The sequence below is a fragment of the Scyliorhinus torazame genome, chromosome 30, assembly GCF_047496885.1.
Source record: "Scyliorhinus torazame isolate Kashiwa2021f chromosome 30, sScyTor2.1, whole genome shotgun sequence".
Taxonomy (NCBI): domain Eukaryota; kingdom Metazoa; phylum Chordata; class Chondrichthyes; order Carcharhiniformes; family Scyliorhinidae; genus Scyliorhinus; species Scyliorhinus torazame.
Window position 1 is genome coordinate 24,182,237 of NC_092736.1, and position 25,186 is coordinate 24,207,422.

The following is a 25,186-nucleotide window of genomic DNA, read 5'->3' on the forward strand; positions in this document are numbered from 1 at the left end:
AACCTGCCTGCTTACCATTGGCTGGGGCCTAATGACAATCCCACAATCCTGTGGGAGTATGAGCTTTCCCAATTAGTAAACTCCTAGTATAAATAAAGCTGGCCATATATATATATATATATATATATTATATATATATATGTTATTGTAAATAAATGTTATTACTTTGTATCCTTAAAACTCGTGCTGGATTCTTCGTGGCCCTCACAAAAAGTTCTGTGTCACATTAAATCACAAACCTTATGAAGTGATTTTAAATTATTCTAAATCGGATTTTTCTGCTCCTTCAAATCACATCTTCCCCCTCGTGTTCTGGTCACCAGTGTATGCTCACACTCCTCCGTCCCGCTGTCACAGCCCTAGAGTCCCTGGGCTGGATTCTCTGCCCCGCCTCGCCACTTTTCAGCCTCAACCCGCCGGCGGGATTCTCCGTTACCCCGGCCGGGCAATGGGGTTTCATTGTGGGTTGATTTCAGAATTTTTGATTGATTTCAGAATTTTTATTTCAGATTTTTGTGTGTATTTCAAAATTTTTATTTCTGAGTTTTCTGTTTTATTTCAGATATTTTTATTTCATTACTGATTTTTGATTTTATTTCAGAATGTTTGTGTTTATTTCTGATTTCTCACATCCTCTGGGGTTTTGTGCGCTGGAAGTGCTGCGTCCTCCCAGGCGCCGGGTGGCGCTGTCGCTGGCGCACAGGTTCCCGGAGAATCGCCGCTCTTGGCCTCAGTCAGCGTCTCATCGGCTGGTTGGGGTCGGTCGGCAGCGGCGGAGCGGGAGGTGAGAGACCGCGAGGAGGGTGGGGGGGTGAAGCGGGGCCGGGGGAAGCGGGGCGGCAGAGCCCCGGGAGGGACCCCATTCACCCGGGAGCCGGGCCTGGGGCCCCGGCCGCCTCAAAGTTGCTGCTTCAGCCTCGGGCGGGAGGTGAGTGTCTCCCCCCTCCCCGGGCAGCCCGAGACCAGCAGGATCCCCACCCCGGGGGGGTGGGGGTGTCTGTGAGAGCCGGGCTCCCCGGGGGTCTGAGCCGGCCTCCCGGCCTGGGGGAGGGAGGAAATCCCCGAGTCACCGTGAGTCTGCCGGGCGGTTTCGCTTTCGGTTTGTGCCGGCGCGGCCTCGGCTCCAGAGCCCGGGGGGGAGGCCCAGCGCCTGGGTGTCTCTTCCAATCAGAATGACAGTGCAGAAGGAGGCCATTCGGCCCATAGAGTCTACACCAGCCCGTGGAAAGAGCACCCTACTGAAGCCCGCACCTATCCCAGTCATCCCACTTCACCTTTTTGGACACTAAGGGCAATTTTGAGCATCGCCTAACCTGCTTGAGCTCAGTTTCTGTCTCCATCGTGTCATTGATGCAACATTGAGGCTAATATTATGAGGGTCTGTTTAGCACAGGGCTAAATCGCTGGCTTTGAAAGCAGACCAAGGCAGGCCAGCAGCACGGTTCAATTCCCGTAACAGCCTCTCCGAACAGGCGCCGGAATGTGGCGACTAGGGGCTTTTCACAGTAACTTCATTTGAAGCCTACTTGTGACAATAAACGATTTTCATAATAGGCTCAGTTAGATCAGAGCTGACCAGTGTCTCATAGTTAGCACACACATGATCTTAAATTTTCCCAGAGGGTAAAGCCATTCACCGGGAGGTGGGTTTGCCTAGACTTGTCCCACGGGATGCTAAATCCAGTCGCCTCCAACAAATCAGTGATTATATCCTTTTGGTGTTGAGAGGGTGTTATGCCAACTTGGTACTTCGGAACTAGCTCAGGAGGAAGTGGATACCACACCTGTATTACCTACATGGTATTGCAAGTGACATTCGTGCCACACAAGTGCCAAACAATGACCATCTCCAACAAGAGGACCTAATCATTTCTGCAGACACACAATGGCATTACCATTGTTGAAACTCCTACTATTAACATCCTCGGATTTACCATTGACCACAAATTGAGTTGGATGAGCTATTTAAATATGTGGTTACAAGAACAGATTAAAGCCAAAGAATCCTGCAGCAAGTAACTCTCCTCCTGACTCCCCAAAGCTCCACCTGCCTGGATGAGTGCAGCTCCAACAACACTCAAGAAGCTCGACACTATCAGGACAAAGTAGCCGGCTTGATTAGTAATAGTAATCTTTATTGTCACAAGTAGGCTTCCATTAACACTGCAATGAAGTTACTGTGAAAATCCCTTAGTTGCCACATTCCAGCACCTGTTTGGGTACACTGAGGGAGAGTTCAGAATGTCCAATTCACCTGATAACACGTCTTTCGGGACTTGTGGGAGGAAATCCGCACAGACAGTAACCCAAGCCGGGAATTGAACCTGGGACCCTGGTGCTGTGAAGCCATAGTGCTAACCACTATGCTACCGTGCCGCCCTTTCACAAACATTCACTCCCTACATCACTTACGCACAGTAGCAGCCGTGTGTTTCATCTACAAGATACACTGCAGAAACTCGCCGAGGCCCGTTAGGCAGCAACTTAAAAACCCACAGCCGCCACTATCTCGAAGGTATGGGCAGCAGACACCGGAGAACATCACCACCTGGAGGTTCCCCTCCAAGCTACACACCACCCTGACTTGGAAATACATCGGCTGTTCCTTCACTGTCGCTGGGGCAACATCCTGGAACTCCCTCCCTAGTAGCACTGTGGGTGCACCTACACCACATGGACTGCAGCGGTTCAAGGCCGCGGCTCACCACCACCTTCTCGAGGGCGATTAGGGATGGGTAGTAAATGCTGGCCCAGCCAGTGACATCCACAGCCCGTTAATAAATTAAAAAAAAGATTTCCCAGCAGGTATGGGGAGAAGGAAATGGTGGTTGATCAATAAAAGCTCGAGAGAGCAGTGACGAATGTTTCGAGAGAGTGCTTCCGCGTTGTGGGAATAAGAATCTGGCTTTGAGACAGTGCAGCTGTGGTCTCAATTCACTCAAAACAAGCCTGATTTATCTCACTGATGGTAGTAGTTCTTCTGGTCGTTGCATTGTGAACATTAGATCCATTAGTGCAATCAAAATGGTCCAAGATAGATAAACATTGTGAGGAATGTGTAGGACAGTTCAGCGAGACTGGAAGGAGCTTGTCTGATGCTTGCATTATCTTTCAACAGTTTGTATGGCACTTCTGAAACCAGGCAACTAGCTCTCATGGGGAAGCTGTGTGGAATGTCATCAAATCATTCTATCCAGGATGTGTACCACAGTTAGTAAGGATGAGGAGGCGAGACTATCCACTGCTGTCCTACAATTCATTGTGGTCTTTACAGAGGGGTTCAGTGGCATCATAAGTCTTTAATAAAAGCAAAATACTACAGATGCTGCTGGAGACTTGAAATAAAAACACAAATCTATGTAAAGGCAAACAGTTAACGTTTCGAGTCTAACCCGACTCTTCAGGTCTGGTTCTAAAGCAGTCATACTGGACTCAATGTTAACTCTGTCTCCATCGTAGAATTTTTTTAGGACTGGATTGGGCAAAATATAGCCGGGCAGAACTTGTAAACCGCTTGCAGTCACTCCAGGAGGTTGAATTGCCACCAGAAGTAGGCGGCATTCCTCGAGTGTAAGACCCTATCTTTGTTCAGAATCTCCAGTAAATCCTCACAGCTCAGAGACTGGTGGATGGTATCCAATAGTACGTCCCTTCCACTGTTTGCCACTGGCAAGGTACAGACTACTCAACCAACCCGTTTGCAATACTGAAAATAGTGCGTCGAACATTAGATGTGATTCCGTGATTGGACAACATTTGCTAAATAATCCTTAGCTAACAACCAATTTAAGATTGTTAGTTGGGTCTGCACTGTGGTGCATTTTTGTGTATTGGAAGTTACATGTATTAATACACAGGGCCTTTTCTTTGCAGTCAGATAGGACAAACTAAGTGACATTCCTCAGCGAAATGCCTTGATCAATCGGAGTCAAGCTGCCTGGTTTAAATTTCAAAACTATTCTTGGCAGTTAACTGACGAGCACCATCAACTGGTGCATTCTTCATGGGGACGTCTCTACCAACCAGAGTCCACGTGCCAACCAATCAGCATTCTCTTCTCATACAGTTTACATTTGTTGATTTTCCCCTGCCATTGATATTCTTGATGAATAGATTTTGTGGTTTTCAGGCTTTGTGGTTAAAATGTGTTGGGAATTCTATGGCCCTCCATACAATCTGCATACCCAGACGTAACCCTCCAGCCACAAGAGCCTGCGTTAAAACTATTCTGTGAGGACACAAAAAGCGGACCTTTTTGCTCAATGAAGTGAAACTTGTGCCTCAAGCGAAACAGATCTGTCATTATTTGAAACTTCATTCCAATTACGATTAATCAACATCTTTTTGTCGAGTTTTAGATTTTCTGTGAAAATTTTTCTTTTAGACTATATATGTTGGCAGCAACCTCTTGCATTGGAATATAAAGATACATTTGAATATTTTCACGTATTTTTAAATTTGATAAACTCATGGAACAAGATATCCTTTCTCCATATCAGTGACAGATCAGTTGATGAAAAACACGTCCAATTTATGGGGCCCAATTTTATTTCTTAAGTGAGTAGTTTTGAACGGGTTAAAGTTGGGCAATTACATCTGTCTTCATTTTGGAGAAATTTAATTGCTGGGCAGCACGGATGGCACAGTGGTTAGCACTGCTGCCTCAGGGACCCGGTTTCAATTCCGGTCTTGGGTGTCTGTCTATGTGGGGTTTGCATTTCTCGCTGTGCCTGTGTGGGTTTCCTCCGGGTGATCCGGTTTCCTCCCACAGTCCAAAGGTGCATAGAACATACAGTACAGAAGGAGGCCATTCGGCCCATTGAGTCTGCACCGACCCACTTCCCCCCTATCCCCGTAACCCAATAACCCCTCCTAACCTTTTTTGGTCACTAAGGGCACTTTTATCATGGCCAATCCACCTAACCTGCACGTCTTTGGACTGTGGGAAGAAACCGGAGCACCCGGAGGAAACACATGCAGACACGGGGAGAGCTTGCAGACTCTGCACAGACAGTGACCCAGCAGGGACACGAACCTGGGACCCTTGCGCTGTGAAGCCACAGTGCTAATCACTTGTGCTACCGTGCTGCCCAGGTGTGCAGGTTAAGTGGGGTTACGGGGATAGGGTAAGGAAGTGGTACTAGGTAGGCTGGTGCAGACCCGATGGGCCGAATGGCCTCCTGCCCTGTAGAAATTCTGTGTGTCAATTCTATCTCCGCATAGATAAATAATTGTTGGGGAAACGCTTCCATTTTCTTTCCTAGGCAGTCAGTTGACAGCGTGACTGGGTTTTAGTTGGCGAGCCGTGGTGAGGCTTTGTGTGGTAGTTGTAAATTAGCAATGTTTCAGTGTGTGTGTGACTGTATTTTGGCTGATAAAGGAATGAGTTAAAAGTTTAAAAAAATAAGCGTGCATCAAAATGTTGGTTCATTGTTTCGCAATAGTCCAGCAGCTTTGAGTTAAAGGTCACATTGAGTGAGATGGACATGTTGATGCTGGTTCTACTTTGAACTCTGATACTTGGCTCTACGTTTATGGATATGAGCAAATACATGGGCCAAATGGCCACCATCATCGGCATTCACCTCCTGGTCCCGAGCTATTTGTCTGAATGCTTCAAAAAAGGTTTCCTCTGTTCTCAACATTAAGAACATATTGGGTCAGTCTTGTTTCAGCAGAGTATCACACACGTTAACTGATTTCCTTTTTCTGTTCCCAGACTTTTGATCTAAACTGAGAACATAATGGTGAGTAATTGAGATTTTAATTGCACGTAGATGTAATTTGACTTTAACAGGAGTATGTATGTACTGTATTCAAACTAGTTGTGTTTTTCTAATTCTTTCATGGGTTGTGTGCATCACTAGCAAGGCTAGTGTTTGATGCTAAACCCTAATTGCTCCAAAACTGAGTAGCTTGCTAGGCCATTTCGCAGGGCGGTTGATGTGTGCCTGGAGACACATGTCAGCCAGATCAGGTAAAGATGGCAGAATTCCTGGGGAAATTACAACAATTGATGGTCACAAATAGGCAGCACGGTGGCTAGCATGACTGCCTCACAGCGCCAGGGACCCGGGTTAGATCCTGGCCTTAGGTGACTGTGCGGAGTCTGCATGTTCTCCCCGTGTCTGCGTGGGTTTCTTCCGGGTGCTCCGGTTTCCTCCCACAGTCCAAAGATATGCAGGTTAGGTGGATTGGCCATGCTAAATTGCCCTTTAGTGTCCAAAGGTTAGGTGGGGTTACGGTGATAGGGTGCGGGAGTGGGGTGCTCTTCCGGAGTACAGGTGCAGACTCGGGCCGAATGACCATTTTCTGCACTGTAGGAACTCTTATGATTCTATGAATACTGAGACGAGCATTCAATTCCAGAATTAGTAATTGAATTTGAATTACGCTGTGGTGGGATTTGAACCCGTGCCCCCAAAGCATTAGCCTAAGCCTCTGGATTTCTTGTCCCATGACATCACCGCTACACCACTGTCTCTCCAGTGTAGTTCAAGCAGTTAGTGGAAGCTGAGGTATAATAATCAAATTAAGATTTTCGCAAAGCTGCTAATTGTACAATTGATGCATGTTCCAGAAATTGGTCCCAATATTGCTCAAATTTATTCCCTGCATATTGAACCCAACACCACTCTGTTTTGTGATGTGGGTTTTTGGCTGTTATTCCTTATATCCCAAGTCGCCCATCACCTGTATGCTGATGTCATCATCTTTCTTTCCTACGTTGGAGGAAGGTGATTCCTCAACTGAATGTGACCTGGGAGTAGGAGCCTCAACATTGGTGCAGAACCCTCAAAGAAGAGGAGAAAATGATTCCCACGGTGGAGAGAGGAGTTTGAAATATAATAAAATGTAATGTGTAATACTAATTCCTATTTTGTTTGCCTTTGCAGTCTCGAAGATATGACTCGCGGACGACCATATTCTCGCCAGAAGGTGAGGTTCTCTGAGCGACGGCCTTCTGTAAAATGAAGGGTCTGACTGTTTTAATGGGCCGTTTTGTATCATTGAATAATATTCATGAAGGTCCCGCCTTCTCAACCATGCCCTTCGCCTGAGGTGTGGTGATCCTCGGGTTAAATCACCACCAGTCATCTCTCCCCCTTCAAAGGGGAAAGCATCTGGTCACCTGGGACTGTGGCGACTTGACCCTTGTATCATTGCTCTTCAATTGTGAGTTTCATTCAAATACAAACTTTTCTTTTTCATGAAATGACAGGGCGGCTCTATCAGGTGGAATATGCAATGGAAGCCATTGGCCACGCCGGGACCTGTCTGGGGATCTTAGCAAATGACGGTGTTCTGTTGGCTGCAGAGAGACGCAACATACACAAGCTACTGGATGAAGTTTTCTTTTCCGAAAAAATATATAAACTAAATGAGTAAGTGTAAACTCAGATACATAACTAATCTATTGGGCATATATCGGGTCAACCCACGTTAACATTAACAATATAACTTTCAAATTAGGTAAGCTTGACTTGTGCTCCCCTGAGTTTAGGCGATTGAGGAGTGGGAGAATCTGCAACAAGGGGGCGTAATCTTAAAATGGGGGATCATTTGGAGGGAAATCGGGAAGGAAAGGGATTTGAAGCTCAGATCATGCGTGATTAATTGAATGAAGCAGGAGCTGAATGTCCTTTTTTCCTATTGTTCTGTGCAACAAGCAGCCACGAGAGGGAGTTAGTTGTCTACGGTTAGAACCTGTAGTTGTCATCTCTTCGCATAACTTTTGTGTTTTGTTTAAATAATTTACAGAGAGTTAGTTTTAACAGAAGATTACCATTAACAATGGAATATTCTATATTGTTACTTTGATACTGGTAGTTTTACTTGTGTGTATATATAAATGTTCATTAAACAGTCATACCCAAAAGCCTCATGTAAAGATATATAAATTGACTCTACCATTTTCTGTAAAATCTGTCTCCCAGTGATATGGCTTGTAGTGTCGCAGGAATCACGTCAGATGCCAATGTTCTTACAAATGAGCTGCGATTGATTGCCCAGAGGTAAGATAAATCGTTAGTTTTGAATGAATCTGGTCCTCTGAAATAGTCTTTCGACCACATTCTAATTTCATTTACAGCAGTTCGTTTCAGATGATTTTAATTGTTCATTGCCAAACAGCTCCTCACAGCACGTCACACACGTAATGGACATCTCGCTGCGCAAGAATACCTCCCATCAGTTAACAAAAATCACAACACTGTCTCGGTTGAAGCATCTGCAATCCCTCACTCCTCTTCTAGCGACTGTTGATACTGCTCCAGCTACAGGTGGATGGTGTTGGGGATCTGGGTACCAAATGCTGACAGGAAGTAATCCTTTAGCAAGTACAGCACGTGGTCCGTTGAGATTAGAGCAGCTACTTGACCGTAGCAATATACCTTAAAATACCTATTGCACAAGTGTATCATTCACAGCCAACGCCTTCACCTTTTAAGTAAAGCTGCAAGTTATTGGCTCCTTAGTGGATTTTGTACAGGCAATCAGTGCCATGAGGTCGTGTACGATGGCTGCAGTGTCCACAATTGACAGGACTCCCTGCACCAAGTCAGCAAGGTTTCGCCAGCACGTCACACTCCCACACTTTCCACCACCCAGAACGACAAGGGCACCTAATGCATGGGAACACTGTCGTATCCAGGTCCCCCACCATCCTACCTTTCTAGTCATTCGTGGGATGTAGGATTGGTTGGCAAGGTCAGTATTTATTGCCATTCTTGTGCAGCCACGTGACTTGCTAGGTTATTTCTGAGGGTAGTTGAACATAGAAAAATACAGCACAGAACAGGCCATTCGGCCCACGATGTTGTGCCGAACCTTTGTCCTAGATTAAGAATCAGCCACATTCCATAGAATCCCTAGAGTGCAGAAAGAGGTTGTTTGACCCATTGGGTCTGCACCAACCCTCCGAAAGAGTACTCAACCTAGGGCCCAACCACCACCGCCACCAGTCCTGTCACCCCACACATTGATCATGGCCAATCCAGATAAGCTGCACATCTTTAACAGGCAGAAACTGGGAAAGCGTGCAGCTCCACACAGTCACCCAGGGCCGGATCGAACCTGGGCCCCTGGCGCTGTGAGGCAGCAGTGCTAACCACTGTGCCGCCCACATTGCTGTGGTTATGGCATTAACTCACAGACCAAACTGGGCAGGGACAGCACATTTCCTTCCCTAAAGGATGTGGTGCGCCAGATAGATTTTTGCAACATTCTTGCAGTTAGTTCAGATATATTTAATGGACTGTGTGTAAATTCCCCAAGCTGCTGTGGTGGGTTTGAACTTGTGTCTCTGGATCATTAGTCCAGGCCTCTGGATTACTGGAGCAATAACCTAACCGCTGTGCTAGCTGCCCCCACCTCAGACTTGGAAATGCATCACCATCGATTTAGCATCACTGTGTCAAAATCTTGGAACTCCCTCCTGAACATTGTGGGACCATGTTCACCATTTGAGCTGCACTGGTTCAAGAAGGTGGCTCACCGCCAACTTGGGTGAATAGTGATGGGTGATAAATGCCAACTTTGCCAACAATTCCCAGATCCCTGAAAACAAATGAACAAAAGAGGTTCAATTCGATGTGCCAAGCACAGGCAAGGAGAAACCATTCTTTCCAGTGTGACATGAACTGGTTTCACGTTCCTGGAGATGAGAATACACCACATTGGACCTGTGCTTTTAGAGTTCTACATCAAGCATGCAAAATTGTCTTTCCGTTTAAGAAAGAACTTCTCAATTAATACGTTTAAAAACATTGGGGGACATTTCCACTTCGTGCCCTTTACTGCAGGAGTATTAGCGTGTTCTTTCTACACACTTAAACTAAATAATGTAGAGTAGAAATCTCCCTTCAAGTGTCCAGATTGCAATCATGGTATCCTTTGGAGCTGGATTAGCACAGGGTTAAAGAGCTGGCTTTGAAAGCAGACCAAGGCAGGCCAGCAGCATGGTTCAATTCCCGTACCAGCCTCCCCGAACAGGCACCGGAATGTGGCGACTAGGGGCTTTTCACAGTAACTTCATTTGAAGCCTACTTGTGACAATAAGCGATTTTCATTTCATTTCATTTTGTCATTTATATTTACAGGTATCTCCTTCAGTACCAGGAGCCGATCCCGTGTGAGCAGTTGGTCACAACACTCTGTGATATCAAGCAGGCTTACACGCAGTTTGGAGGTGAGGCAGAGTGAGGCGTGTTTTAAAACAAATGTGTGCATGCTAATGTGACCATCAAACCTAAAGTTGCATGACATCTCCATGACAACGTGAATCACACGGGTTTCATATCCAGGTAGAAATACTGATTAACTATCTGCTATCTCCCATCTCCATTCCATCCTGAAATGAATAGATCATTTACGGTATAACCATTTACAAAACCTGACAACCCGACTCTTCCTTGTGAAACTTGGAGACTAGCACTTTGTCCCATAGCTGTCCTGGTCATCGTTTAAAGGTGTGAATATTCACTCACCCATATTTGCTTTCGAGCAGAATAAACACACAACCCTCTTCATTCCTCTATTTTACCGTTAGTTAAAGAGACACCCCCACAACATAATCTTACAAACTTCATACTTATAACAATTATGTCTGATCTGTATCTTAGCTCCGCCATACCCACTTTAGTTCTGTAATCCTTAATAGCTTTACCTAACAATAAGTTACAGCTTTAAAACTTTCAGTTGACCTAGCCTGAACAGTTATTTGGAGGAGGCGGGGGAAGGGGTTCCACATTTCCACTCCTCTTTCTGTGAAGAAGTGTTTCCTGACACTACCTCGGAACACTCTAGCTCTAACTTGTGGGTTTCACCTGGGTGCAACAGAGATAGGCGCAAGTCACAGCTTCATTGGTGGGACGGCTATGTTATATCTGGGGACGTCCAATGAACCCATTGGTTACTACAGATCCAAAAAATATATAGTTTTATTCGCAAACTTTCAAAAGAAAAGAGAAGTAAATGACTCAATTAACTTGTTAAATCATTCATAAACTAGTTGCAGGTTGCTGTGTGACTCAGATGAACTATCCGTCACTGTTCTGCGTTAGGCAGGGTCAACCGCTCCCTGGTGCATTTCCTAAGACAGCTCCTCGGCCAATCAGAGTCGACTTGCCTTTAAGAGTTTGGGGGGGGGGTTCTTCCCTGGTGCATTCTCCATGGCAATGTCACAGCCAATCAGAGTTTGTTTGCCAACTCTTTCTTTTGCAATATAAATTGTTGTTCCCTTTGAAATTTGGTATTCTTGCATTTGTCCTGATGAGTAAAGTTCAGTATGTCTCTTTTTTCGGCAATACTCTGACTTATTTGTGAATAATTCTGTTTGGTCTGTTATAAAAACATCTGGCCTGACTAATATGAATTATTCTTTGAAGTGTTGTGGCGACACATTGTGGAAATATTGTGCAGAATGTAAATCCATCCCTGGAGTCGGACTGGGAGGCGGGATGGGGGACATAGAATCTGGAGGGAAGGCAAGAGGCGGACAGCAGTATTCCCTCGAAACTGCGCACTTGCACAATAAGACCAAGCACCGCACAGTTAACTGTTACAGCTGAACAAATCCAGATGATTAAATGAGGTTTTCTGCCACAAGAGCAAATAACTGGTTAATCCACCCAAGATAGGAAATTAAAGATCCGGTGGAAGTAACGGCTATCATTCACTTGTCAGTTCCTGGAATCCAAAACTATCTCAGCACTTGTCTTTCCTGCAGCCCACTTGCAACTCCTTTGGTTGCTTCCTTCCTCCGGAACTCTCCTTCTGAGCCCTTGCTCACAGTGAGGGTTTGGGAGAGGGAAGTGGTGAGTCTGGAGGGAAGTCGAAAAGAGTTGGTTATTAAGCAATAAGAGAATTTTTGGGCCTTTCTGTTCATCTGGACATTCTGCTGCAGCTGGTTTTGTAGAATTATTTTTATTTAGAAAATATTTTATTGAGGCATTTATCATTTTAAACATCAAATTTCAACAAAAACACAGCAATATAACCAACAACCCCCCCCCGGCACAGACCACAGCCAACATGGCTTATATAAACAGTGCCACCTTCCCCAACCCACCTCCGATGGTTTGCTTGCCCTCACTCGTCTCTCCCATGCCTCCCTTCCCCCCCCCCCCCCCCCCCCCCCCCCCAATCCCCCCTTCTAACAGCTTAATTTTCTCAAAGAAGTCAAGGAATGGCTGCCACCTTCTAGCAAACCCCTGCAACCAACCCCTCAAGGCAAATTTAATTTTCTCGATTCTGAGAAACCCCGCCATGTCGCTAACCAACACCCCCGACTTCGGGGGCTCCGAATCTTTCCATCCTAGTAAGGGGGCGGCACATTAGCACAGTGGTTAGCATGGTTGCTTCACAACTGCAGGGTCCCAGGTTCGATTCCGGCCTTGCGTGTCTGTTCGGAGTCTGCACGTTCTCCCCGTGTGTGCGTGGGTTTCCTCCGGGTGCTCCGGTTTCCTCTCACAGTCCAAAGATGTGCAGGTTAGGTGGATTGGCCATGCTAAATTGCCCTTGGGTGAGGTGGGGTTACTAGTTTATGGGGATAGGGTGGAGGTGTGGTGTGTTCTTTCCAGGAGCCGGTGCAGACTCGATGGGCCGTGAGACCTCCTTCTGCCCTGTAAAGTCTATGATCTGTCGGTTTTGTGGAATTATTAAAGGAAGATTAATTCCAAAGATATTCGACAGGGCATTCCTAAGGAGTTTGTGAAAAGTTTTGGATTGCTAGCCCAAATAACAAAGCACCATCACAGTGGTTAGCACTGTTGCTTCACAGCGCCAGGGTCCCAGGTTCGATTCCCTGCTGGGTCACTGTCTGTGCGGAGTCGGCACGTTCTCCCAGTGTCTGTGTGGGTTTCCTCCGGGTGCTCCGGTTTCCTCCCACAAGTCCCGAAAGACGTGCTGTTAGGTGAATTGGACATTCTGAATTCACGCTCCGTGTACCCGAACAAGCGCCGGAATGTGGCAACTAGGGGCTTTTCACAGTAACTTCACTGCAGTGTTAATGTAAGCCTACTTGTGACAATAAACATCATTCTATTCTATTTTTTAAAAAATCCAAAGGTTCTTGTGAAATTATCTCTTCGGACAAATTAAAGTATGCACGCTTCAGAATGCTGCATCTCTCCAATTCAATTCTGGATACATCGTGAGACACAGTTACTTTAATAATGTTCAATTGGTTTAGTACTTTCCATAAATCATTTATGAAATCTATAATTCATTGATCCAGAAAAACTGTAGGTGGAGTAAATTCAGTAGATTGTGCAAAAACAATCTCGAACAGTCATTCGCCATCACAACACGCTTGTCACCAGTTCCCAGATGTAATTCCTCCATTCAATATTTGTTTAATTTACTGGGACACTTGTCTCTCTGACCGTCACAAGAGTCGACCTCTCCAAATTCACAGAGCCACTTTAACTCTGCCTGATTATGTTTCTGGGTGTGAAGAAATGACTGAGCTAGTTTCCTTGAAAACACTCAATGAGCTGAAAAAAATAAAAGTTGTCTTTTCCACATTTTCTATCAGTTTAAAAAGCTCTTTCTATTTTTAGCTTATCAAATTGAATCTTGTCTTGAGTCATCACCATCAATTCAACTTTTCTTGACTCAAATGACGACAATCCAAGCTGCAATGTAAAAACTAACAAATGTTTCTTGTGTATGATGGTGTAGTGACTAAGGTCCTGAATTTAAAACCATGAGTTTAAATGTTACCATGGTGCATTTAAAACTGAATTAATTAATTCTGGTGATTTGTCGAATAACATTTTACTGTGCCAATGGCTGGGGTGGTATGGTAGCTTTAAAAAATATATTGCAGGTTATGTGTTTATTTATTTGTTTCTGTTGAAGCGCAAATCCGCACATTACCTGGATAATAAAATTAGTTCCACACGTGGTTGGAAAGGATTAGAGGGAAAATGGAAGAGCTTGTTGTCTTTCTTACTCTCTCCAACACCATGCCCTGATTAAGATGAGGCTGCCCTAGTGAGGCTCTTATGTGGTCAAGAGTCGCTTAAAGGCCTCATCCCTCTTGCTGTTATGGGGTCTGTATGCCACGTGGGGAGGTTGCCAGGTATACCCTGGGGCCTTCATCCCTGTGCACTTGGATTGGGGGGGGGGGGATGCTTCCCATTCGAGTACCCTGCAGCCCCACAGAGGGTCGTCCTGCCAAAAGACTTTTTCTGCCCGTCACAACATCCTACCCCTCCTCAGCACACACGCTACTGGTCTCTAATTGGCCAGCAGCTCTTGGAGGCAGGCATTGGAACTCGGTATGGGACCTTTTTCCTTCCCCTCTCTGTCTGATGTTGCTTTGTGAAAGATGGCCGTCAGGTTTCCCCAATCGCATAATTTGCCGTACTTGAAGTTCGTTGACGAAATAAATGTTTTTTTAAAAAATGCTCTTTAAACACTCTGTAACACCCTTATGCCGATCTCTAATGCTTACAGGCAAGCGTCCTTTTGGTGTTTCGCTACTCTACATGGGATGGGATAAGCACTATGGCTACCAATTGTATCAGAGTGACCCCAGCGGAAACTACGGGGGGTGGAAAGCCACATGTATCGGGAATAACAGTGCTGTAAGTACCTTAACTAAAGAGCTATCGTGACTTTGGAAATAGATGTACTGACACGTCGGTTTGATCTTATACTGAGGTATGATGTGCTAATATTTCTAACGCAAAGCCTGGGGGGATTAATTTATAGTGAACATTTGCAAACTGAGCTGTTTGCAGTGGAATGCAAGACTTCAGACTGGTTCCAGCACTGTGAACTTGAGATTTAAATGATTTAAGGTCCCTTATTCTGGATGAGGACATTGGGTTTGAGGAGATTGTGAATGAGGCTCAAGGACATTCGAGAGTCGACAATTGACTTTTCCTGCAGTGCAGAAATAAAATACTGCTGGGGACCTGAACTAAAACAGGAAATGCTACATAAACCCAGCAGCTCTGGTAGTCTCTGTGGAGAGAGAAACAAAGTTACTTCAGTCCAAACCTGAAGCATTAACTCTGTTTCTCTCCTCACCGATGCTGCAAGTTAACTGGGAGATGGAATCAGCAAATTCTCTTTAACAGCATAACGCATTTGCAATTTTGGTTCTTTGGTTGGTTAAGCCAATGCAGCAATACAAAAAGGTGCAAAAAGAGCCATCTGTGGGTTCCCTATTCAATAAATGGTGTATCTCAGTGCCACATCTTCCTAACCTTCGGGAAGCCGAAACCAGGGTGTCAGCCCCCTTCCCCATAAAACGTTCTGGCTTGTCTGATACACCGAAGACAGCTGCTTTCAGGCTTGGCTCCACCCTCACCCCCACAACCGTGGGACATTGCTTCAAAGAAGGCTGTCCAGAACCCGACAAGTCAGGGGCATGCCCAGAACATGTGGGTGCGGTTTGCCGGGCCTCCCTGGCACCGCTCACATTTGTCTTCCACCCCCATGAGCAACCTGCTCATTCGGGTTCTGGCTAGGTATGCTCTGTGCACCACTTTCAGTTGCATGAGGCTTAGCCTTGCGCAAGTGGAGGTGGAGGTGGAGCTAGGAGGTGGCTCCAGAGCCCCCACCCTATTTCTATCCCTAGTTCTTCCTCCCACTTTTTCCGTGATTTGTCCAGTGGGGAGAGTGCCCTTTCTAATAGTCGTCCATACAGGTCGCCGCAGTTTCCCCCCCCCCCCCCTCCCAGGTTGCCCACATCCTGTAGTTCCTTTAACATTGTCTCGGGGTTCGTGGGTATGCTGTCGTCTCCTTGCGGAAGAAATTCTTTACCTGTAGGTGCTGCAGTTCATTCCCATTGGGTAGTTGTAGTTTTTCTGTCAGTTCCTCGAAGATCACATCTGTCTTCTGTGTAGAAGTCCCTAACAGTCAGCATCCCCTCGTCTTGTCTCCATCTTTTAAAGATTGCATCTAGCATGACTGGCGCGAACCTGTGATTGCCGCAGATGGGGGCCATAGTGGACATTTCTGTTAGGCCGATTCCAGGTTGGGAGTGTGGCTACCACCACTGGGCTTGTTACGGGGATGGGAGTGCTATCGTGCGAGGGCCCGGAGGATCATCCTTGTACAGGAACTCCACTCCATCCTTATCCATTCCAATTCCGGTTCTTTCACCCATCCCATCACTCTTTCTGCTGTGGCCGCCCAGTGGTAGGTTTGGGAGGGCCAGGCCCCCATGTTACGTTTTCTTTGTAGGACCTTTTTGGGAATCCTTGGGTTCTTCACCCGCCATGCAAACACCATAATCATTTTGTCGACTGAGTTAAAGAAAGCCATGTGGTGTAGATCGGTATGGATCAGCAGGCGGCAAGCCTTGTCTCAGTGTTCGTAGAAGGTCCCCTGTGTCTGGCAGAGTTGGTGCACTGCTCTCCTGGTGGACAGCAGGTTAAAGTCTATTTGTAGCTTTTTCCTCCGCCAGAAGCATTACAGTTGGGGTCTTAGAGTATTTTCTGTCCACCTCCAGAATGGAGTCGATCAGTTGTTGCCTAGCTGCCCTCTCTTCCCTGTCTGCATGCCTTGTAGGCGATAATCTCTCCTCTGATCATGGGCTTCAGCGCCTCCCAGAACGTTCCGGTTGTTAGTAATATACTCGTCTATGCCCTGTGATGTTTTCTGGCAGAAGACCTTGTCGGCGAGGAGGATCGTGTCCCGCCTTCATGGGGGTCGTTTGGCACGGCCCATTACCAACCCCACATCCATGTAGTGTGGAGCGTGGTCGGAGATTATTACTAGCCCTGGAAGCACTGATAGTTAATTGCCCGTAAAGTGCCTGATGGCTGTGGAAGGTGCTAAATAAATGCAATTGTTGACTGGAACATTTACTTTGCTCCAGTGAGTAAACACCGTGCTTAAAGGATTGGGCCAGGATGATGAGATTGCTGATAACTTGAAGCCAGTAAAATTGAATTTCTTTGTTAATGAAACATTACAGGCTGCAGTATCTATGCTGAAGCAAGATTTCAAGGAAGGTGACATGACTTTGATGTCGGCACTTGCATTAGCAGTTAAAGTGCTGAATAAGACCATGGACGTTAGCAAACTATCGGCTGAAAAAGGTAACCAGAATTGAGTGTTGTAAGTTTCTATCCAGGTTTTGTTTTGGCTCACAAGTTATAATTTAATGGTCATATTCACAAATATCATTAATGATCATACTTAACTTTTTAATATCCAAGCCTCATTATATTCGTTACATTAAAGTGCAATTTATTTTATAAATCTTATGCTAACCTCTACTCTTAACCTCCCTGTGGTATAAGGAATCGAGTAGTTCCTGGTTCAGTTCCTGTTGTGTGCCGATTACAAACTTTGGGCTGATTGTACTACTGAGGGAGCGTTGCACTGCTTAAGGTGCAGTCTTTCATATTAAAGAGGGGTCTCATCCCTCTGAGGTGAATGTCATAGATTCCCGTGTTTCTATTTTGGAGAAGGGTGTGTCTTTAACATAAGAACATACACGTGTAGTGTCTCCCACCCGCCCTCCTCTAACCTAATAATAAAACCCATTGGTGTGAGGTAAGTACCATATTTTATTATTATTTTTTTTTTTTTTTTAAATGTAATTTAGTTGTTAGTCAGATCTTGGTAGAAAGTTAGAGGGATGGCAGGGAAGGGAGTGCAATGTTCCTCCTGCAGGATGTTTGAGGTGAGGGATGCCGTTAGTGTCCCTGCTGATTTTACCTGCAGGAAGTGCTGCCATCTCCAGCTCCTCCAAGACCGAGTTAGAGAACTGGAGCTGGAGTTGGAAGAACTTCGGATCATTCGGGAGGCAGAGGGGGTCATAGATAGCAGCTTCAGGGAATTAGTTACACCAAAGATTGGAGATAGATGGGTAACTGTAAGAGGGACTGGGAAGAAGCAGTCAGTGCAGGGATCCCCTGCGGTCGTTCCCCTGAGAAACAAGTATACCGCTTTGGATACTTGTGGGGGGGGGGACTTACCAGGGGTAAGCCATGGGGTACGGGCCTCTGGCACGGAGTCTGTCCCTGTTGCTCAGAAGGGAAGGGGGGAGAGGAGCAGAGCATTAGTAATTGGGGACTCGATAGTCAGGGGCACAGATAGGAGATTTTGTGGGAGCGTGAGAGACTCACGTTTGGTATGTTGCCTCTCAGGTGCAAGGGTACGTGATGTCTCGGATCGTGTTTTCCGGGTCCTTAGGGGGGAGGGGTCCACAGTGGCACTAACGACATAGGTAGGAAAGGGGACAAGGATGTCAGGCAGGCTTTCAGGGAGCTAGGGTGGAAGCTCAGAACTAGAACAAACAGAGTTGTAATCTCTAGGTTGTTGCCCGTGCCACGTGATAGTGAGATGAGGAATAGGGAGAGAGAGCAATTAAACACGTGGCTACAGGGATGGTGCAGGCGGGAGGGATTCAGATTTCTGGATAACTGGGGCTCTTTCTGGGGAATGTGGGACCTCTACAGACAGGATGATCTACATCTGAACCTGAGGGGCACAAATATCCTGGGGGGGAGATTTGTTAGTGCTCTTCGGGGGGGTTTAAACTAATGCAGCAGGGGCATGGGAACCTGGATTGTAGTTTTAGGGTAAGGGAGAATGAGAATATAGAGGTCAGGAGCACAGATTTGACGTCGCAGGAGGGGGCCAGTGTTCAGGTAGGTGGTTTGAAGTGTGTCTACTTCAATGCCAGGAGTAAAAGAAATAAGGTAGGGGAACTGGCAGCATGGGTTGGTACCTGGGACTTCGATGTTGTGGCCATTTCGGAGACATGGATAGAGCAGGGACAGGAATGGATGTTGCAGGTTCCGGGGTTTAGGTGTTTTAGTAAGCTCAGAGAAGGAGGCAAAAGAGGGGGAGGTGTGGCGCTGCTAGTCAAGAGCAGTATTACGGTGGCGGAGAGGATGCTAGATGGGGACTCATCTTCCGAGGTAGTATGGGCTGAGGTTAGAAACATGAAAGGAGAGGTCACCCTGTTGGGAGTCTTCTATAGGCCTCCAAATAGTTCTAGGGATGTAGAGGAAAGGATGGTGAGGATGATCCTGGATAAGAGCGAAAGTAACAGGGTAGTTATTATGGGAGACTTTAACTTTCCAAATATTGACTGGAAAAGATATAGTTCGAGTACATTAGATGGGTCGTTTTTTGTACAGTGTGTGCAGGAGGGTTTCCTGACACAATATGTTGACAGGCCAACAAGAGGCGAGGCCACGTTGGATTTGGTTTTGGGTAATGAACCAGGCCAGGTGTTGGATTTGGAGGTAGGAGAGCACTTTGGGGACAGTGACCACAATTCGGTGACGTTTACGTTAATGATGGAAAGGGATAAGTATACACCGCAGGGCAAGAGTTATAGCTGGGGGAAGGGCAATTATGATGCCATTAGACGTGACTTGGGGGGGATAAGGTGGAGAAGTAGGCTGCAAGTGTTGGGCACACTGGATAAGTGGAGCTTGTTCAAGGATCTGCTACTGCGTGTTCTTGATAAGTATGTACCGGTCAGGCAGGGAGGAAGGCGTCGAGCGAGGGAACCGTGGTTTACCAAAGAAGTGGAATCTCTTGTTAAGAGGAAGAAGGAGGCCTATGTGAAGATGAGGTGTGAAGTTTCAGTTGGGGGCGATGGATAGTTACAAGGTCGCGAGGAAGGATCTAAAGAGAGAGCTAAGACGAGCAAGGAGGGAACATGAGAAGTATTTGGCAGGTAGGATCAAGGAAAACCCAAAAGCTTTCTATAGGTATGTCAGGAATAAGCGAATGACAAGGGAAAGAGTAGGACCAGTCAAGGACAGGGATGGGAAGTTGTGTGTGGAGTTTGAAGAGATAGGCGAGATACTAAATGAATATTTTTCGTCAGTATTCACTCAGGAAAAAGATAATGTTGTGGAGGAGAATGCTGAGACCCAGGCTAATAGAATAGATGGCATTGAGGTACGTAGGGAAGAGGTGTTGGCAATTCTGGACAGGCTGAAAATAGATAAGTCCCCGGGTCCTGATGGGATTTATCCTAGGATTCTCTGGGAGGCCAGGGAAGAGATTGCTGGACCTTTGGCTTTGATTTTTATGTCATCATTGGCTACAGGAATAGTGCCAGAGGACTGGAGGATAGCAAATGTGGTCCCTTTGTTCAAAAAGGGGAGCAGAGACAACCCCGGCAACTATAGACCGGTGAGCCTCACGTCTGTAGTGGGTAAAGTCTTGGAGGGGATTATAAGAGACAAGATTTATAATCATCTAGATCGGAATAATATGATCAGGGATAGTCAGCATGGCTTTGTGAAGGGCAGGTCATGCCTCACAAACCTTATCGAGTTCTTTGAGAAGGTGACTGAACAGGTAGATGAGGGTAGAGCAGTTGATGTGGTGTATATGGATTTCAGCAAAGCGTTTGATAAGGTTCCCCACGGTAGGCTATTGCAGAAAATACAGAGGCTGGGGATTGAAGGTGATTTAGAGATGTGGATCAGAAATTGGCTAGCTGAAAGAAGACAGAGGGTGGTGGTTGATGGGAAATGTTCAGAATGGAGTTCAGTTACAAGTGGAGTACCACAAGGATCTGTTCTGGGGCCGTTGCTGTTTGTCATTTTTATCAATGACCTAGAGGAAGGCGCAGAAGGGTGGGTGAGTAAATTTGCAGACGATACTAAAGTCGGTGGTGTTGTCGATAGTGTGGAAGGATGTAGCAGGTTACAGAGGGATATAGATAAGCTGCAGAGCTGGGCTGAGAGGTGGCAAATGGAGTTTAATGTAGAGAAGTGTGAGGTGATTCACTTTGGAAGGAATAACAGGAATGCGGAATATTTGGCTAATGGTAAAGTTCTTGGAAGTGTGAATGAGCAGGGGGATCTAGGTGTCCATGTACATAGATCCCTGAAAGTTGCCACCCAGGTTGATAGGGTTGTGAAGATGGCCTATGGAGTGTTGGCCTTTATTGGTAGAGGGATTGAGTTCCGGAGTCAGGAGGTCATGTTGCAGCTGGACAGAACTCTAGTACGGCCGCATTTGGAGTATTGCGTACAGTTCTGGTCACCGCATTATAGGAAGGACGTGGAGGCTTTGGAGCGGGTGCAGAGGAGATTTACCAGGATGTTGCCTGGTATGGAGGGAAAATCTTATGAGGAAAGGCTGATGGACTTGAGGTTGTTTTCGTTGGAGAGAAGAAGGTTAAGAGGAGACTTAATAGAGGCATACAAAATGATCAGGGGGTTAGATAGGGTGGACAGTGAGAGCCTTCTCCCGCGGATGGAAATGGCTGGCACGAGGGTCATAGCTTTAAACTGAGGGGTAATAGATATAGGACAGAGGTCAGAGGTAGGTTCTTTACGCAAAGAGTAGTGAGGCCGTGGAATGCCCTACCTGCTACAGTAGTGAACTCGCCAACATTGAGGGCATTTAAAAGTTTATTGGATAAACATATGGATGAGAATGGCATAGTGTAGGTTAGATGGCTTTTGTTTCGGTGCAACATCGTGGGCTGAAGGGCCTGTACTGCGCTGTATCGTTCGATGTTCTATGTAAGCAAAATAAACAGGAGCAGGAATAGGCCATTCGGCCCGTCGAGCCCACTCCGCCATTCACTCAGATTGGGGCCGATTTGATTGTGGTCCTAACTCCAATTTTCTTTTTTTAAAAAAATATTTAATTTATTTGAAAATTTTTACAACAGTAACATAAACAATGACATCAACATAGTAAAATAAACATTTCTCCCCCCATCCCAATGTTCACGCACCTCAACCATACAACAACAATCCGGTCCGCCCCCCCCTTAGGATACTGCACCTGCTGACATTTAATTTTCCCCGAGAAAGCCGACAAACGGCTGCCACCTCCGGGTGAACCCTAACGTTGACCCTCTTAAGGCGAACTTTATTTTCTCGAGACTGAGAAACCCAGCCATGTCACTAACCCAGGTCTCTACATTCGGGGGGCTTTGAGTCCCACCACAATAATAAGATCCATCTCCAGGCTACCAGGGAGGCAAAGGCCAAGACGTCGGCCTCCTTCGCCCCCTGAACTTCCGGATCTTCCGACACTCCAAAGATCGCCACCTCCGGACTCGGCACCACCCGTGTTTTTAGAACCGTGGACGTTGCCTTCGCAAAACCGTCTAAGCTTCGGGCGTGCCCAAAACACGTGGACATGATTTGCTGAGCTTCCCGCGCACCTCGCGCACATATCCTCTACCCCGAAAAACTTGCTCATCCAGGCCACTGTCATGTGTATCTGGTGGACTACCTTAAATTGTATCTGGCTAAGCCAGGCACATTATGAGGAAGTATTAACCCTCCTTCAGGCATCTGCCTCTATCTCGCCTCCTAGCTCGTCCTCCCACTTGCCCTTAAGCTCCTCCACCAGGGTTTCCTCTGCCTCCGAAAGCTCCTGGTAAATATCCGATACCTTCCCCTCTCCCACCCAGGTACTGGGGACTACTCTGTCCTGTATACCCCCGTGGTGGCAGCAGCGGGAAGGTCGGAACCTGCCTTCTCAGGAAGTCTCGCACCTGCAGATACCTAAACCCATTCCCTGCTGGCAATTCAAATTTATTCTCCAAGGCTTTCAAGCTGGGGAAGCTCCCGTCTATAAATAGATCCCCATCCTCCTAATTCCTGCCCTTTGCCAACTCCGGAACCCTCCATCTAGCCTACCCGGTACTAACCTATGGTTATTATAAATCGGGGTCCATATCGATGCTCCCTCCACTCTCTTGTGTCTCCTCTATTGCCCCCAGATTGTCCGAGCCGCCATCACCACTAGATTTGTGGAGTATCGGGCCGGCGAGAACGGAAGAGGTGCTGTTATCAGTGCTCCCAAACTTGTGTCGTCTCATGACGCCGCCTCCATCCGCTCCCATGCCGACGCCTCCCGCAGTACCCACTTCCTAATCATGGCTATATTAGCCAACCAGTAGTAATTACAGAAGTTCGGCAGCGCCAGCCCACCCTCCCCCCGACTGCACTCCAGCAACACTTTCTTCACTTGCGGGGTTTTACCAGCCTACACAAAGCCCCAAATAATCCTATTGACCCGCTTGAAAAAGGCCTTAGGGATGAAGATGGGGAGGCACTGAAAGACAAACAGAAATCTGGGGAGGACTGTCATAACTCCAATTTTCTGACTGTCCCAAAAATTCTGGTTGATTAAAATTCCCCCCAGCTCAGCAGTCAATATATTCAGCACCTCAACCTTCCCCTGCTCTCTGGGCAAGAGAATTCCAAAGAGTTAAAAAATATATATTTTTATTCTCCTCCCTTTCCACATTTTCTCCCAAATTTACACTAAACAATAATCAGTAACGAATGTAATGTAAATCCCAATATCAATAACAACGATCCCATCCTTCCACCAAACCCCCCAAACCCCCCAAACATAGCCCGCATGTTAACATAAAGAAATGACAAAAAGGAATTAGGAATCACCTATATTTCTCGAAAGTCCATAATGAATAACGCCTATGAATTGTAAAACTCCTCCATCCTTCCCCTCAGTTCAAATTTGACCTTCTCAAGCGTCAAGAATTCCAGCAGGTCCCCCCGCCACGCCAGGGCACAGGTTGATCTCCGCCCTAACAGGATCTGCCTTCGGGCGATCAACGAGGCGACGGCTACAACATCTGCCTCTGCACCGGTTTCCAACCCCGGCTGGTCCGACACCCCGAATATGGCGAGAATTCCAAAGATTAATGATTCCCTGAGAGTTGAGATATTCCCCCTCATCTTAAATAACAGGGGTGGGAGTGGGTAGTTTTGCTCTGTGTAGTTGGCTGACTCCAACTTGCAGAGGCAGAGAGCCATTCTGGGCTCCAGGTCTCTAATGACCAACCGCACTCTCCTTTAGATCCGGGTCAAACTCTGCCACATACCTGCTATCCGTGGTTGGATTAACTGCACAGCCCAGATTACACAGAGTAATTACAGCTTGAGTGAAGGATCAAGGAACTGTTTTGATGTAATATTATTTGCCCTGAAGAACAATTGGGGGACGATTTCTCTCTCCAACTGTGCAGAAATTCTAAACGATGCCAGCTAATACTGAAACCGCACATTTGTTTTAATGCTAATGTTATTGCTGCCTGTCTAAATTAGACTTGTTTTGCATCCCCATAATAGTCATCCTTTAAGGGTTGCATTCAAACAGTCCTCCCCAAATGAAATTCACATTTCCAAAGCAGTATCCAGCTGTTTGAGGCCCTAGAAAGATATGAATACTGGTTCGTTGATATCCCACCTTCTGTAAAAAAAAAGTATTGATCCGCCAAATAATTGGAGCAATTTGAAGATGTTTCTTCAATTTGCTCAACGCTATTCTTATCGATGGAGTCTCTTCCAACTCAGAGTGGATCTTTGAAATTGAAATAACTTAGAACTGAAATGTTTGACATTGTGCTGCAGTGGAAATCGCAACGCTCACCAGAGAAAACGGGAAAACGCGCATCAAGGTGCTGAAGCAGAAGGAAGTGGAGGTTTTGATTAAGAAGCACGAGGAGGAAGAAGCAAAATCTGAGCGTGAGAAGAAAGAAAAAGAGCAAAAAGAGAAGGAGAAATAGAGCTACCAATTGATTGAGGCCCAGGTTCGTGTTTGAGTAAAGAAAATAGAAGTTTATCTAAAATCCAGGTGACTGCAGGTTCTTCAGTATGGAGTTGGCCGAGCTGGCCACCATCCACCTTTCTTATACACCTCCGCACATCAATTGTATATGCACTAGACATTGCCAGATGGGTTTTTAAAATAAAGAATAAAGGCAAAAAAAAAATATTTTCTGGTGTTTATTTTATTGTTGGCCATTTGAAGATGTAAGTGATTGAGCAGAGCTTATTCAGCAAGAGTCATTACATGATCAGGAGGTAGATGAAAGAGTTTGATGTTGGCAGTTGGATACAATTGGGTATGGGAGGGGGGGGACATGGTTGGGATGATTGAGAACTTTGAGAGTGGGGCAGTAACCCTGCCCAAAAAAAGGATAAAAATTTCCACTGATCTGGCAGAAAAAGTATGTGATTGTCAGACTTGCTGTTCTCAATGCTGTGCATTGTAGGAGTAGTTGTGATGTTTGCAGGAAATGATCTCTGGAGACCCAGGTACAGTACAATTGTTTATTCGTCCAGCATACGCAGGGAGAGAACTACGTTGGAGGAACCTCTGAAGCAGAACTCCACCAGTCTCCCATTACATTTCCTAACCCCTTCCAGTAGACACGTATACTCTGTCCTCCCTGAAACGAGTA

General features: G+C 46.2%; 1 protein-coding gene across 2 annotated transcripts; it reads left to right on the plus strand.

The window, feature by feature from the left end:
• Positions 1 to 706: 706 nt before the first annotated feature.
• On the plus strand, positions 707 to 24,717 carry psma4 (proteasome 20S subunit alpha 4). 2 transcript variants are annotated; one of them, XM_072493002.1, is made up of 9 exons: positions 707 to 784; positions 5,720 to 5,747; positions 6,897 to 6,939; positions 7,223 to 7,385; positions 7,938 to 8,015; positions 10,101 to 10,189; positions 14,464 to 14,594; positions 16,940 to 17,063; positions 24,354 to 24,717. In XM_072493002.1, exons 2-9 carry the CDS (start codon positions 5,745 to 5,747, stop codon positions 24,506 to 24,508), a joined length of 786 nt encoding a protein of 261 aa, XP_072349103.1. In that variant the 5' UTR covers positions 707 to 784; positions 5,720 to 5,744; the 3' UTR covers positions 24,509 to 24,717. The 2 variants fall into 2 exon arrangements, with proteins under 2 accessions (XP_072349103.1, XP_072349104.1); XM_072493003.1 differs by lacking the exon at positions 707 to 784 and adding an exon at positions 807 to 928.
• Positions 24,718 to 25,186: the final 469 nt, after the last annotated feature.